Source organism: Mixophyes fleayi, chromosome 4 (genome assembly GCF_038048845.1).
Source record: "Mixophyes fleayi isolate aMixFle1 chromosome 4, aMixFle1.hap1, whole genome shotgun sequence".
Lineage (NCBI taxonomy): Eukaryota > Metazoa > Chordata > Amphibia > Anura > Limnodynastidae > Mixophyes > Mixophyes fleayi.
This window is the reverse complement of record NC_134405.1, coordinates 172,841,289-172,857,588: the sequence shown is the minus strand read 5'-3', so window position 1 is coordinate 172,857,588 and position 16,300 is coordinate 172,841,289. Positions and strand designations below refer to the sequence as shown.

The 16,300-nt window shown below is 41.1% G+C and overlaps 1 protein-coding gene across 6 annotated transcripts in view; it reads right to left on the bottom strand.

The window, feature by feature from the left end:
- Nucleotides 1-16,300, bottom strand: part of TBC1D22A (TBC1 domain family member 22A) — a 470,079-nt gene that overhangs the window by 324,485 nt on the left and 129,294 nt on the right. For all 6 annotated transcript variants that reach the window (XM_075208864.1, XM_075208865.1, XM_075208862.1 and 3 more), the window contains exons 6-7: nt 15,643-15,771; nt 14,977-15,039 (exon numbers count right to left, since the gene is read on the bottom strand). In XM_075208864.1, the coding sequence (XP_075064965.1) occupies nt 14,977-15,039; nt 15,643-15,771 (192 nt within the window). The remainder of the gene's footprint in view (nt 1-14,976; nt 15,040-15,642; nt 15,772-16,300) is intronic.

Genomic DNA, 16,300 nt, shown 5'->3' with positions numbered 1-16,300 from the left:
ATCTTCATCTTTCTTCCTTAGCGAAGAACTGGATGTCTCCTGGCTAGGTCGTATAGCGGCATTTAAAATGATGTTGTTACCAAAACTGTATAATTTTTAGCACCATACCCTATATTATAGCAAAAAGGATGACGGTTGGGTTCCACAGCTTGATGATGTCATATTTGGAGCTAAAAACGCCCCCTTCTTACACACAAACGCATGTCTCGACCGAAGTCGAGAGGTGGCTTATTGCTTCTCAATCTAACATATTATCAGGATGCTTGTATATTGAACTGCCTCCGAGATTAGTTATTACCTCATGCAGCTAAGCCGTGGGTTGAAATAGAGAGGGGCTTGTGTGCAAACTATCCTTTGCTGGATCTCCTCTGGACCTCAAGGTCGGATCGCCCCTTGTGCGTCTGTAAATTACTTTCTATCTTGAATGCTTTGTGGGTATGGGATAAAGCTATTGGGTCACACACAGATTTTACAGTTCCCTCCCGTAACCCTCTCTCTCTAAGCATTGTCGAAACTTATTCCAAATCTTAACATAACTATATGGAGAGACATATTCTCTGGCAAATTTGTTTGCTTAGACCCTTTTTCTCCCTTTTGCCCTACTTAGGGACAAATACAATTTGCCTCAATCCGAGTTGTTCAAATACTTGCGAATTAGACATTGGGTGGGGGCGGCTTCTAGAACCCCTCATGTCTTCTCTACACCACCAGCTCAGGTTCTAGACAGATTAACAAAGCGGCTTATAGGGGAGAAATAACTTTTTGGTACCAGTATTTCCAGTCCTTGGTCCCGGCCTCCAAGGCCTCGACCCAACTCCGTTGGGAGGCAGATATGGTTATGCCTTTTACTTTGCAGCAGTGGGAAAATATCTTTTTATCCTCACATCGCATGCCCAGATGCAGGAATCATACTGAAATGCATGTTAAGCTTCTTAATTGGCTTTATCTCACCCTTGACCGCCTCCACAAGATATGGCCAAGCCAATCAAAATTTTGCTGGAGTCAGTGTGGCCAGATAGCCGATGTTTATCATATCTTCTGGACATGCCCTGCGATCCAGACGCTCTGGGGTGAGGTCTCTGCCTTGATATCTGAAGTTTTAGAAGCCTCTATTACTCTTGATCCGGGCTTTGCCCTCCTACACATATATCTGTCAGTGGTCCCCAAGCATAATCGTTATCTACTAGGACACATATTAATAGCTGCTAGAGCAGCGATAGCTCAGAGTTGGAAGTCCCCCTCTCCTCCTAGCATCACTAGGGTTGTGTCTAAAATCCAATATAGTTTTGAGATAGGGACAATTGACGTGCCCTATACAGCATCCGCATCTGATCCAATTATTAAATGGTTTAGATGGCATGAATATGGCACAGAGGGCTCTGGTAGACTTTGTGTTGTTTCAAATCTTTCACCTTCTTCTCCAGTAGCTCTCATAGAGGACCCCCAGCCTAGTGAACAAGTTCTGCCTATGTGATATTTGGGATGCTCAGGATTTATTGTGTTCCTTATTGGTGAGCTACAAGAAAGACCAATTTGTATGCCTTATTTTTGCTTTATAAAGTATTGTGTCTGTTATATAAACGCTGCTTTAATTGAGTGACTTCCCCCCCCCCCCACGTGGGGGTTCCCCCTTATTCCCTTTTTTGTGTTCCTCTCATGTGTATTTGTTGCCCTTTTCTTATTTTTGTACCCCATTTAATGTTAAAAAATTCAATAAAAATTTATTGAAGTAAAAAAAAAACAATAACAGAACATTCTACAAAGAGGATGGTGGCAGATTGTCTAACTGTTTTTAGGTGGGATTGTTTTTTTACCTATATACTATAGATAGCAATTTGTCTAATATTAATACATGTTTAGTGTCTCAATCTTAATCCCCTTAGTATGTTATAATTTTACAACAATAATTAAAGTTTGGTAGTTTTATGTACATTAGGGTTAAACTACAAATAGATAAAAGGTATATGTATTCGCAATGGTTGGTTTTTCAATTACAAATGAAAGATGGCTGATCTGTAAAACTGCTCACTTAGTATTTGTTTCATAGTCCTGAACAGATAATGAAAAATAGAGCAGAAGAGAAAGACAGACTGTACGATAGGAAAGTGGAACTAGAGAGAGGTGGAACAAGTTTGGAGTTCAGAGGACAGCAAACATAAGAGAAATGTAATGTTTCAAATGTATTCATTACTCATGTGTTTGACATAAAAAGAGATAGATACCATGTAACAAAGGAGCTTTAACATAAAATATCTCTTTTACACTCGGGGCAACCAAAAGGTCATCTCAATAGTCAGCCAGCTCTGCTGAGTTGGACAAAGCAGGGAAGTGGAACACAGAACAGAGGGAAAAATTCATTTCATTTCTAAAGCTTATGTTACATAAAAAGTACCGCACTACTAACAGATGAAAAAAAAAAAGAAAAGAATAGATGGAGGCAAAGACAAATTGGCATGTCTAGGAAAAGGTTAGGTAAATTTAATAAGAATGTGATATCCCATTAAGTCAGTTTGTGGTACATGAATTCTGCAGGATTTACAGAACACGAGGCAACGTAGAGGTAATTACATTTGAATGGTCACAAGGTTTCAATTTACAGAAGGGTGAATAGAACAAATCAGTCACTGCAAAATATTGAATTGATCCTTTAAAACAGCATATTAAACATATTTTAAAAGTTTTAATTGGTAAGCAAAACAGTGAAAAAGATCAGTGAATATTTTGAATGACAGCAGAAATATGAATACACTCAGTAAAGGGAAGTTGTGGATGCCAGGGCAGAATACACTTATACGAACAGTTTTATTGATAGGCTCAATGTTCCTTTTCTAATTCTTTTGAATGTCCATCAAAATTCCTCAGGCTTAACCTATGGGTATCTGTGTTTATTCTCAAGTGGCTGAAAAATGGCCACCTTCCTCAAACCAGGATTTAACAGTATTAAACAGACAAATACTGTTGGTCAAATGCAAGCTCAGATTCCCTATGCCTCGGTTTTGCATAAAATTAAATTAATCTGCAGTCCACAGTAAACTAATTAAATCCTTGTCTCTCCCTATTGAATGAAAGATATGGTAAAGTACACAGCAGCTGCATATTGTGTCCTTGTGGGCCAGGCTACCGCTTCTCCTCATACTCATGGGCAGACAAATAGATGCCGAAGGGGATTAATTGTACAAAATATATTGTAGCATATCATAAAATATACAACATTTAGTCGGAAGAAAGCACAATTTTCGTTGAATAAGATTCAGTGAATAGTATTGCATACACCTGCATTATATTAGCAACAAACTGCATTCAAGGGAGATATTATCCAACATTACACCAGGACTAGAATTCTGGGATGAAAATCTGCATTTTTATAGATCCTGTTATGTACCAAACAATAACTAAATGAGACATCAAGTACTGCAGCATATAGCAATGCATGCAAATTCTGACACACAATATAGCTACAACCAATAGTTCTCAACAGCCCTAAATAACCTTGTCTCTTTCTCTCTGACATTCCATTACTACAGACTACTTTATAATCCAAAAATGGACTTAATAGTACAATATATTTTCTTTTTAAGCATGGTATTTTTTCACTTTTCTGTTTCCACAATAGTTTTGTAAAGCAAATTGGAATCAGTTACAGTATAAATTATATTAAATATGTTCTTCCAGATTCAACAACAAACTTAATCAAGGTCGCTAAATAACTGCATTGTTTAATAAAAACTCAAGGATAATAAAGTCCAAGCCTGCAGCCCCTTGGAAGCCGAGGAACCCCCACAAAACATAGATTTTCCATCTACAGTGCTGCAAATGTTAAAACTAGCAAAGTGTTTAATGCTACTGCATCAAAAGTATTGTGCAAATAAACACAAAAGTGTTGCTTGCAGAAATTAATAACTGCATGGATTTAAAAACAGATTGTGCATACTTTGTAATGTACAGGGAGGGATATGTGTATTGTTTGAAGTTTAAATCCTATTTGTTTCAATAACATTTCTTTCACATCCTGTGTAACTTAAAAAAAGCCTTTCATGTTACCAATGTTGTAAACGACAGCAGACATGCTTTAACCACATTTAATTGTTTGCATATCAGACGTTTAAATACATAGAAAGTTGAGAAAAATTATTACAGCAGCCACCAGTCAGCAAAACCCGAGACAGTGGAACTGATGAACAAAAACGCTCACTGTGAAACACCCAAAAATGTTTTAAAAAAAACCCACATACATAGCCATTCAAGATCACCATTTAAAACTTAATTATAAAATATGTGCCTCTTGCCTCATTTGAAGTCAGAATTCGGCTTTAAGTGTCCCCAATCCACCTCATTTACACAATATAGCAGAATCATCTGACTGCAGCACAGTACTATTCATAGGGTATAAATGCAGTGAAATCCGAATTTATATTTTTCTTTATTTGTACTGAACTAACATTTCAGTCCCCAACATGAATGTTTGCCTATTTCACAGATCATCCAAGCTGCACCTCTGGATGCACTGGGTCTCCATCATTCTCTTCCAACTCCTCACGCACTGGCAGTGAACAAGACCGACCTCTTGCATATTCCAGAGCTGTTAGAGAGATTCCCTGACAGCTAAGAATAAGTGTAACACACATGTGATGTCAGGGCCACTGAGAAATGTCAGATTCTGTGTGCATTGACTGACTGAGTCACATGATCAGTAGCAACAGCCACCAATAGTAAAATGTATTCTGATGTCAGAAAGCGACATTTACACAGATATTGGTTAGAGAAAATCAATAGATAACATAATAGAGAGATATGTCATGCAATACATTTCTTTTTATATATCCTTTATTTAGTACTTGTCATACTTCTATTATGCAGATAAAATTCCACAAAGTTTTGTGCATATCTGCGATTTAACAACTGCATAAACAATATATCAAATAAAAGTATTCAATATATTTAATAAGGGATACAGGGGAAGTAAGGTTAGGGGGTAGGTTATATGGATAGAGACATGTCCATAGAAGGAGGCTATGGTCCAATATGGAGAGGTTCCAGATCTGCGTAAGAGGTCATCTTTGAAATGTGCTGGGCCAGGATTAGAATGGGTATATTTTGGAGCACCTAAAGAACCCTAGGAAGGATGTTCATCTTTATAATATTGATCTTTCAAAGCAAGGAACATTTTTGTGACAGACAGTTTGATCTTGGATAGAAGAGGGGTAAAGTTGGATTTATACATGTTTGACATGATTTTGGTTGGGGTGATCCCCATGTATTTTTATGGGATAAATGCCATGAAAATGTAAGGGCGATGTTTATGATAACAAATTTGAGAGTAATTAATTTTAAAATTAGATAATTTGCCAAAGGTTTTAAATGGTTTCATTAGATTTAGGAGATTCTCGTGATATGAGGTCGTCAGTGAATATAGCTAACTTATACTCTCTAACAACTATGCTATTGATGTTTGAGCTCCCTCGTATGGCACTAACCAGCGCATAATACCTATAACAAAAAAAACAAAAAAGAGAGGGGACAACCTTGTCCAGTACATTTTCTGATAGTAAAGGAATCCGACCAGGAACCATTTATCCTTATTCTTGCTGAGTTTTTCAGAGAGGTAATATTTTGCTTGGGCAGGTTGGACCAAATTCCGTGTGCTCCAGTGTCCCTTTCATAAATTTCCAGTTCACCATGTCAAATGACTTTTCAGTATCAGGGGAGATTTGCAAAGCCAGGGTGTCTGTTACAGTGATACTCTGTATCAAGCCAATAATTTCAGACGTATTGTCTTGAGTCTCGCTACCAGGGACAAAGCCCACTTGGTCAGAGTGAATATATGCAGCAGTAAGTCTTGCATGCAGTTTGCAATGAGTTTAACAAAATGTTTAATATAACAATTAGCAGAGATATCGACTGGTAACTGGAGCCTGGGAGGGGTGTTTACCCTCCTTTGGTATAACCATAATACGAGCCTCAAGGGATTGGGTAGAAAAGAAATGTGTCTAATACATCTTTGAAGGGCTATAAGAGGAGGGAGCTAATTTCTCTTTAAATGTCTCAATAAATGATAGAGAAAACATCAGGCCCTGGACCATTACCATTTGGAGTGGGGGATATAGCTAATTATAATTCATGGAAGGTAAAGGGTTGATCTAGTGCAAGAGCGGTTTAGGGAATTAACTTAGGTTAAAGTAGTCCTTTATATGTGATCATTTACCAGGTATGAATCGCAGGCAAGGTTAAATAGTTTTTAGCAATATACATGGAAGGCACTGGCTACCTTCACTGTTGTGTGATGGGTTGTGGCATGTCTGTGCAATGCATTTTAACGCAAGTATTTTCATTTTGTGCTTTTACCTTCAATTTACTGTGAATGTCTTAATTTTGCCTTTACAGGGATAAACCACAAATGATAAATCAAATATATAATCCATAGAAACTTTTAAATAGCTCATGTGCAAGGCCCAGATTATTAGTTAAGAGAGAAGGCCAATGTTTCTGCACAACAAGAATCACTGGATAATAAAATACATGCACATTTCAATCAAGAGATTGTTTAGGATTTTGATCAACCATGACAAAAGCTGATGTATCCGTCAATCATGAGCCAAATAGATAATATTTATATTTCTGTGCAATAATAAATATTTTGAATAAGTGCTTTCTTGTGTGAAGTGCAACTGCTAATAATTACTTGCTTTGTGCATCCATTAACATTCTAGAATGACTAAAGTATTTCCCGTTTAGTAAATTTGTGGTCAATCAATCTAGACAAACAAGGGGCACAAAATATTAAATATCAAAGTGGTCAATCCTAGCTTCAACAAATGGATACAAAAATGTTAACCGTAAAAGTAGTAATGAAACGGGTGGTCCTCCTGAAGATTAGATAAATGATTTGCTTATAGAAGCACCCCTATAGCTTCAACACATTTTTTCGGTGACAGTGAATCGCCTTAAAGGTGTCCATACAATAGCCAACATTTAGAATTGGGCAGAGGAATTTTTTGCAAATCAGTGTCCTGTGTGGAATATAATGGGTAGAGAGGGGATATATTGCGAAGTGTTCTGTGCACAGCCAATTCACCTCTGCCCCATGACTTGAAGCCTGCATCTCTAACTGTGGTTTGAACTCATCCTATACAATTAAAGAGACAAATATTACATTTTCTGTTTGTCCCAACCAAGATCTGATGAATCCCAATCAGACAAACGGAGGATCAGCTATCATTTTTGGGCCTATACAATATCTGATTTCTGACAATGTATAAACAGCCAAAGGTATGTACACCAAAAAAGAAACACATGTACATCTTAAAAGGAGTAACAGTAACAGCATTTCCTACAAATGATGTGCTTTCAATGTAATTTTACCTCAGAAACTATATGTAAAAAACTTTTTCAATATGCTTGATTATGTCTGTCTTTTTTGTTAACTGCAGTTTGTGACAGGATGGACCGCCTATGCCATCCCGTCTGTTGTTGATGGGAACTGGCTGCGCTTGCTTTGCCACCATACCCTTTTGTTATTCCGGTGGTACTAGGAGCTGGGTCCAAACTTCAGAAGAGCCGGAGGACGAATTAGAGTTAGGGTCTAATCTGTAAATCACAGGATTACAGCAATATTGAAGAGGTTATGAAGCAGGGTCTTGAAGCAGAGTGTGATGTTTATTTCCCTTAAGTGTCCTCACAAGGACAGTTCCACTGATTAAAGATATCAGTGGTCAGGTCAGATGGAACATCAGAATGATACATTTCAGTGTACAAGGGCTCTCTTTGTGTACATTTTTAGACAGAGCCTCACAGGCTATTTAAAGAATCAGGATGCAATTTGTTTACCCAAACATAGATTTACATGCAAAGCTAACACTATTTACACTTATCTGCGATACCCTAAAATCTTGCTGTTATTTCCTTATTTAAAACACAGTGGACATCTGACAGCAAGTCTAATTACCCCTTCCATTTCCTTAAGGGGTATTGGACACTCATATCAAAAGGTCTAACATGAGATTAGCATGGGTGCTTTCTTCTAACAGTTGGAGAATACACATTTCCTCCAAAGAAAAGGATTCCCCAAGAAAAAATGCAAACCCCAAACAAGCCATTTCCTTACACCAAGATATACAAAAGACTCTATAAACAAAGGTTTATTGTATCAGATATATACATCAGAAATAATGCATTTCCTCTACCAAGGTTAAAACAGGAAAAAAACACAAATTTTCTCCCCTGGTCTCAGAAATAAAGATTTCCTATATGAAAATATACAAAATTAAAAAATAAGTGCATGTGCAATTATATAAATAAGCGCCAAGAGCTATGTCCTCAAAATACATTTATACCATAAGTTACTTATAAGTAGAGATGCTCACTGACCCCCGTTTTTTGTTTTTGTTTTTGGATCTGGATTACCTTCGAGTTTTGGTTTTGCAAAACCGCCCTTGTGCGTTTTGGTTTTGGTTTTGTTTGGTTTTGTTTTGCTATTTTGATTAAAAATCAATGTTTTTGGGCCTAAAATAACCAAATTTAGTGCTCCACCGGTTTCTAGGTTAAGTAATGTAATTGTAAAGCTAATAAATTATCCAAAAAACTGTTTCATTCCTGGTAGGCCTTCATTAATTCTACACACAAACCAGATTGTCTTCCTCTCCATCTATGAACATTGGCAATGCAGCCATCGTCTTTGGATGTATATTACACCCTACACTTATCGAATATATAAAAGCCTAGTGGCGTGTGTTAGTGTGTGTGTGTGTGTGTAAAAAACTACCGGGTGACAGAGTGCTCAAGCTGCAGCGCCACCTGCTGGGCGGAGTTATATACTACACTGACCTACTAAATTCTTAGCATTATCTAATATATAAAAGCCTAGCGGCGTGTGTGTGGCGATGAAGATGACAAGAACCTTTTTAACACCTTAAGTAGCTTGATTTGACTAGAATGCATGAGTATCATGCACGGGTTAACTTGTACTTAAATATGTAAAGAAATGGACTAAGGCAGTTTAGTTTCTGTCTCTGTAGGCCCCCCCCCAGTTGTTGTAAATACAAAAAAATTCAGCCGTTATAGACTACAATATTAAGAGAAATGGCCAAAGACAGTTTGGGGTCACTCTGTGTATGACACCCTACCTTTAAGGAGAAATTGCCCAAACAGCAGTCTTTCAAGACGGTACATGATATGGAAATGCCCCAAGTCCCTTTCCTCTTTGGGGGTAGATTGCACCCTACACTTAAATAGAAAGTTTTAAAAAGATGTTATTGTCATTGTCAGGATTTCCCAGGTATGACCACGGAGAGAGCGTAAGTGGTTAAAGTGGCTTTATTAAGAACACAAATAACAAACCACCATGGATTGTGGCACAGATGTACGAAATGGGAAGACAGAGCAACAGTTCAATGGGATCAACAATTTAACAGAACTTGGTAATGCAGACTGAAGATGTCAACTTGGTAATGCAGACTGGAGAGGACAACTTGGTAATGCAGACTGGAGAGGACAACTTGGTAATGCAGACTGAAGATGTCAACTTGGTAATGCAGACTGGAGATGACAACTTGGTAATGCAGACTGGAGAGGACAACTTGGTAATGCAGACTGGAGAGGACAACTTGGTAATGCAGACTGGAACAAACAACTTGGTAATGCAGACTGGAACAAACAACTTGGTAATGCAGACTGGAACAAACAACTTGGTAATGCAGACTGGAGATGACAACTTGGTAATGCAGACTGGAACAAACAACTTGATAATGCAGACTGGAACAAAGCACATGGAAAAGCAGTATGGAACAAACAACTTGGTAATGCAGACTGGAGATGACAACTTGGTAATGCAGACTGGAACAAAGCACATGGAAATGCTCACAGGAGCGACCTGATGATCTGGCCCAGACTGTTTGAAGCAGGCAGGTTTAAATAGGCCTCATGCAGCTGAAACCACTCCCAGTGATCAAGGAGAATAATCAAGGTAGCACAGTGGCCCCTTTGGTGGGCAGTGGTACTACAAGTAGAAAGCATAACAAATCCAATAGAGTCACTGCAGACAGCAGCTGCAGAGTGCAAGTCGTGACAGTACTCCCTCCTTAAAGGGCGGATTCCAGACGCCCAAATACTAGAAATGGTCAGAAAAGTCAGAGTCATAGTCCAGAATTGGGCATGTATTTGAGAAGTCTTCATGCAAGGACGGGAAGGGTATAGAAACCACACCACAGGGGAGTTGAGATCCAGGAGAATCTTTCTTCTTCTTCTTCCTCCTCTTCACTTTATTTTTATGGTTTTTAGAGGGTTGCTGGAAATGGAGTGAAGAAAACGATAATCTCAAAGTTGGAGTAGCTGGAGATAGAACATGAGGCATAGATGAAGCACTGGGAGTAAGATTGGCAAGTGCAGGTGTAAATTCTTTGATCACGGCCTCAGTAAAAAGCTGTAAATCAGACAGAATGGGATCTTGGGTTTCAATTAAGGGCTCTGCCCATTCCAGAGCTTCCCCTGTAAAGTTGGCTAACATGTAAAACACTGCCTTTCGTTGAGTATCAAGGAGGTTGGATACAGAGGGAAAATAGGACATACAAATTTTAATAAGAGCCTGAAATTGCTGAATATCCCCATTGAAGGTAGGTGGTTGGAAGACTTGAACAGAGGATGAATTCAAATTAGCATGAGACTTGGCTAGCTCGGGTTGAACATACATCCCTGGGGACTCGGGTAGGACCACTTTGGCAGAAGACAACCTGGACTGGGCAGATGACTTGGCAGGGAGCCCGGATTGGGCGGCAGACTTGACAGGGACAGAACTGTGAGAAGCCTCAGGACGGGCAGCGCTGTGAGAAGCCTCAGGGCGGGCAGCGCTGTGAGAAGCCCCAGGGCGGGCAGCGCTGTGAGAAGCCCCAGGGCGGGCAGCGCTGTGAGAAGCCTCAGGGCGGGCAGCGCATCGAGTGGCAACTCGGGCTGAACCGCATCGAGTGGCAACTCGGGCTGAACCGCATCGAGTGGCAACTCGGGCTGAACCGCATCGAGTGGCAACTCGGGCTGAACCGCATCGAGTGGCAACTCGGGCTGAACCGCATCGAGTGGCAACTCGGGCTGAACCGCATCGAGTGGCAACTCGGGCTGAACCGCATCGAGTGGCAACTCGGGCTGAACCGCATCGAGTGGCAACTCGGGCTGAACCGCATGGAGTGGCAACTCGGGCTGAACCGCATGGAGTGGCAACTCGGGCTGAACCGCATGGACAGGCAACTCGGGCTGAACCGCATGGACAGGCAACTCGGGCTGAACCGCATGGACAGGCAACTCGGGCTGAACCGCATGGACAGGCAACTCGGGCTGAACCGCATGGACAGGCAACTCGGGCTGAACCGCATGGACAGGCAACTCGGGCTGAACCGCATGGACAGGCAACTCGGGCTGAACCGCATGGACAGGCAACTCGGGCTGAACCGCATGGACAGGCAACTCGGGCTGAACCGCATGGACAGGCAACTCGGGCTGAACCGCATGGACAGGCAACTCGGGCTGAACCGCATGGACAGGCAACTCGGGCTGAACCGCATGGACAGGCAACTCGGGCTGAACCGCATGGACAGGCAACTCGGGCTGGAGGGGCAGCGCCCCCTCTGGAGCAGACTGTAAGGGCAGCGCCCCCTCTGGAGCAGACTGTAAGGGCAGCGCCCCCTCTGGAGCAGACTGTAAGGGCAGCGCCCCCTCTGGAGCAGACTGTAAGGGCAGCGCCCCCTCTGGAGCAGACTGTAAGGGCAGCGGCCCCTCTGGAGCAGACTGTAAGGGCAGCGGCCCCTCTGGAGCAGACTGTAAGGGCAGCGGCCCCTCTGGAGCAGACTGTAAGGGCAGCGGCCCCTCTGGAGCAGACTGTAAGGGCAGCGGCCCCTCTGGAGCAGACTGTAAGGGCAGCGGCCCCTCTGGAGCAGACTGTAAGGGCAGCGGCCCCTCTGGAGCAGACTGTAAGGGCAGCGGCCCCTCTGGGTTGAACTGGGGAACCCGGGTTCTCATGGGAGCAGATAACGTGTCTGGAATGGAGACAGAAGCTTGTAACTCAGAGCTAGAGATAGAAGTTGAAGATGGTCGGAGTCTACGGAGCGGGCAATCCTGTAAAAAATGTACATCACTGGCACAGTAAAGACACAGTTTGTAGGTCCTCCTGCGCCATCGCTCCTCTTCGGTCAGGTGAGGGCGTGGAGCACCTGAAAACCTGGAATTTGTTACAGGAATATTGGGAGGTACTGCTGGCAGAGAGTCAAAGGCAGACAAATTTGGTAATGAAATGTTAGCAGCATAGTTAGACTCCTTACAGCAGGATGTATTAGGGGTGGAAACTGGAAGTTGCTTAAGCACTTGGTTCAGCAAGGAAGATACTTGCGCTATTTGAGTGCGAAGTTGAAGAATGTCCACTTGGAGCAACTGGAACAGGGAATTTTCGGAGGAAATAGCAGCCATGGTCTTAATGTTGAAAACGAAGTAGGTCACTTCCCTGGAAATCCTTTCCAAAAGAGATGAAAGCCGTGCAGCAGCAGGCTTGGTTTTATGGCCAGATGATACTGTCAGGATTTCCCAGGTATGACCACGGAGAGAGCGTAAGTGGTTAAAGTGGCTTTATTAAGAACACAAATAACAAACCACCACGGATTTTGGCACAGATATACGAAATGGGAAGACAGAGCAACAGTTCAATGGGATCAACAATTTAACAGAACTTGGTAATGCAGACTGGAGATGTCAACTTGGTAATGCAGACTGGAGATGACAACTTGCTAATGCAGACTGGAGATGACAACTTGCTAATGCAGACTGGAGATGACAACTTGGTAATGCAGACTGGAGATGACAACTTGGTAATGCAGACTGGAACTGACAACTTGGTAATGCAGACTGGAGATGACAACTTGGTAATGCAGACTGGAACAAACAACTTGGTAATGCAGACTGGAACAAACAACTTGATAATGCAGACTGGAACAAAGCACATGGAAATGCAGACTGGAACAAACAACTTGATAATGCAGACTGGAACAAAGCACATGGAAATGCTCACAGGAGTGACCTGATGATCTGGCCCAGACTGTTTGAAGCAGGCAGGTTTAAATAGGCCTCATGCAGCTGAAACCACTCCCAGTGATCAAGGAGAATAATCAAGGTAGCACAGTGGCCCCTTTGGTGGGCAGTGGTACTACAAGTAGAAAGCATAACAAATCCAATAGAGTCACTGCAGACAGCAGCTGCAGAGTGCAAGTCGTGACAGTCATCATCTTCAGCTTCATCCTCACCCTCATCAGTGTGTACGTCATCATCGCCGCTTGAATGCGCCATTAGAAAACAGTCAGTGCTTGGATGTCTTGGATGGTGAAGGCCTTCCTCATGGAAGATGTAGTTCATTTTTATAAACATCATTTTCTCCATATTTTTGGGAAGTAACCTTCTACGGCGATCACTGACTAAGTTCCCTGCTGTGCTGAACACTCCTTCAGAGTACACACTGGAGGGTGGGCAGCTTAAGTATTGCAAAGCAAGTTTGTACATGGGTTTCCAAATGGCCTGCTTTTCTTCCCAGTAAGGAAAGGGACTGTCTGACATTTCCATATCAATTACCTCTTGAAAATAATCCTCCACCATCCTTTGCATGTTAATACTCATATTGGATGGAGTTATGGGCAAGGTCACACATTTTTTGGAAGAATCCTTCAAACCAGCCCAGATGTTAAACTGTTCTGGTCTGCCCTCTGCGTTCTCCCTGCTTTTTTTGGGAAAATTCAATTTTTTACGAGCAGCAGCTGCTTGAGAAACTGAAGGAGGACACGTCGGCAAGCCAAGGCCCAGTTCAGCAGACAACTTGCTGAGCAATAGCTCCTTGCAAAAGTTCACATCTCGTTCATTTTGAAGCAAAGACTCAATGTAGATCTTAAACCTTGGATCAAGCACAGTGGCCAAAACGTACTGATCCGAGCTCAAGATCTTAATAACTCGAGGATCGTTGTGAAGCGAATTAAGTACTTGATCGACAAGGCCAACATATTTTGAGGAATTGCTTGCTTTAATCTCCTCCCTCAGTTTCTCAAGCTGCTTTTCCAATAGTCTAATTAAAGGAATGACTTGGATCAAACTAGCAGAATCTGCACTCACTTCACACGTCACAACTTCAAATGGTTTCAGCACCTTGCACAGCACTGAAAGGATTCCCCACTGTGCAAGACTGAAATACATGCCCCCTCCTTTCCCAATGTCATGGCTTGTGCAATACGCTAGGATGGCTTTGCGCTGTTCCTCCATCCTCTGCAGCATGTACAGGGTGGAATTCCATCTAGTAACCACCTCCTGCTTAAGTTGGTACTGGGATACCCTAAATTCGGTAGGATTCGGATCTCGGGGAACCGAGCCCGCCCATCTCTACTTATAAGTGATCCAGTCACATAGCCTTTTTAGTTTATTAAGCTCTTAAAGCTGCACGATTATTATCAGAGAATATTTCACAAAGGTGCTCACCTAACACTTACTCTGAGTTATGGGGGCTGCTATGTAACTCGGTGTTCCCTTTGTAAAATTGCCGAGGGGATGTTTGCAATGGATTCCACTAACTGTATTGGTATCTGCTGCTTTGAGAGGAGAGTATAAACTGATCTCTAAGTTAGTCAATTACAGAGCTTCTTAGTGGTCAAGCGATGGCATAAAGGGGTGGGGGTGGATTATGCTATTAACATGCATGCTGAAACGAGAGGTGTCCTAAGTCTCACTGCTCACCACATTGTATGTCATGTGATTGTGGTTGTCGCATGACACTTCGCACACTTAATAGTAGCTTCAAGAACAACACTAAGGAAAATAGGACAATCTTATTACGTTCTTAGAGGTAACCAAAGTGATATTAAAAGACATTATAAAACATACATTTTTCACGGGTCTGCAGGTTTTATTCAATTTAACTCCTCATTCATCTAAACAAACACACCACACAGATAATGTATTCATACAGTAACATACCTCTGTAACTACCGGTTGAAGAATTAATGTCTCAGGACTCATTCTAGGAATATCAATCTGAATCTGCATTGAAAAAAACAAAACAAAAAAAAAAACTCTTCAAATGTAGAAGACATTTTATACTCAAATGCACACCTTTCAACTTCTGTGACAACTTTCTCTTTATCCTATACCTTAGTGTTCTGTTGATCTAACATTCTAATAGCAATTTATTAAGACAACAGGAAATGTCTATGCTTACTCTTAATGTAACTAATATATTTGCATATTTATGAGTCCTCTGCTAACTGTAGCCTGTTTTTTGTTAAAATGGGAAAAACACTTTGTATAAAGCTGCATTACCTTCGAATCATGAAACTTTACTCACATGTTCCTTCCTCACTCCGGAGCCCTGGTTACTCCTCCTTGCAGACATTCTTCCCAGGGCTCCAATGGTTGGTCTCAAAACCCTGCCTAAATACCAGGGTTAAGCGACAGCATGGAGAGGGTGTGTAAGTGGGAGGACCAATCAGAAGCCACAAGTCAAAAGAAAGTAAAATTTAGAGATTAGGCGGTAATGCAGCTTTAAAGGAAACCCTTCACATACTATTCAAATATCCACTTACAAAATTGTATGCATGCCTTCCCATAAAATGGCATGAATAATATCTATAATCAAACATGTACCTGTCTGTATGTACTTTGATTTGCTTCATCATTCCTGGAGTTGTAATATTGCTCTATGAAGGCAAAATATTCCTTTTGCTTCCTCTTCAATGTCCCATCTCTTCTCTCCACATTTGCTGGAAGATAACCCTAAACACATAAAAAGCAATAATAAAAACCACTGTATTTAATTGAAGACCGAACTCACATAACAAATGGGAATAAAAATTCAGGAAGTCAACACTGGCTGATAAGTTATGAGTGCTATGAAAATGTGCATATGTATGTATATTATCTACTCAATGTATGTATATTAGGTATGTGTGCACAACTAGCAGTGTTTTTTTGTGTATTGTACAGTTCAATCAGTATACCCACATGGCAATACACGTTTTTTAGCTTTAAAAGCCTGGTCCCTAGACAAAAATTGTCAGAGCTGGCTTTTTACGAAAATTTCATGCATTCTCTTTTAAACATGCATATACTTTGTTTCCACATCAAATGCCAGAGGACTGCAGTTATAATTATTTAACATTTGCAGATTTTCAAAAGCAAATTACATAAAAAGAATTAAATAAATGCATGGCCAATTAACAGGTGAAGTTTTAGTTACACCAGAAGATAAGTTTGAGCTATTACATAACATCAATTTGAGGGCTAATAGGGTTTGAGCTTTGAT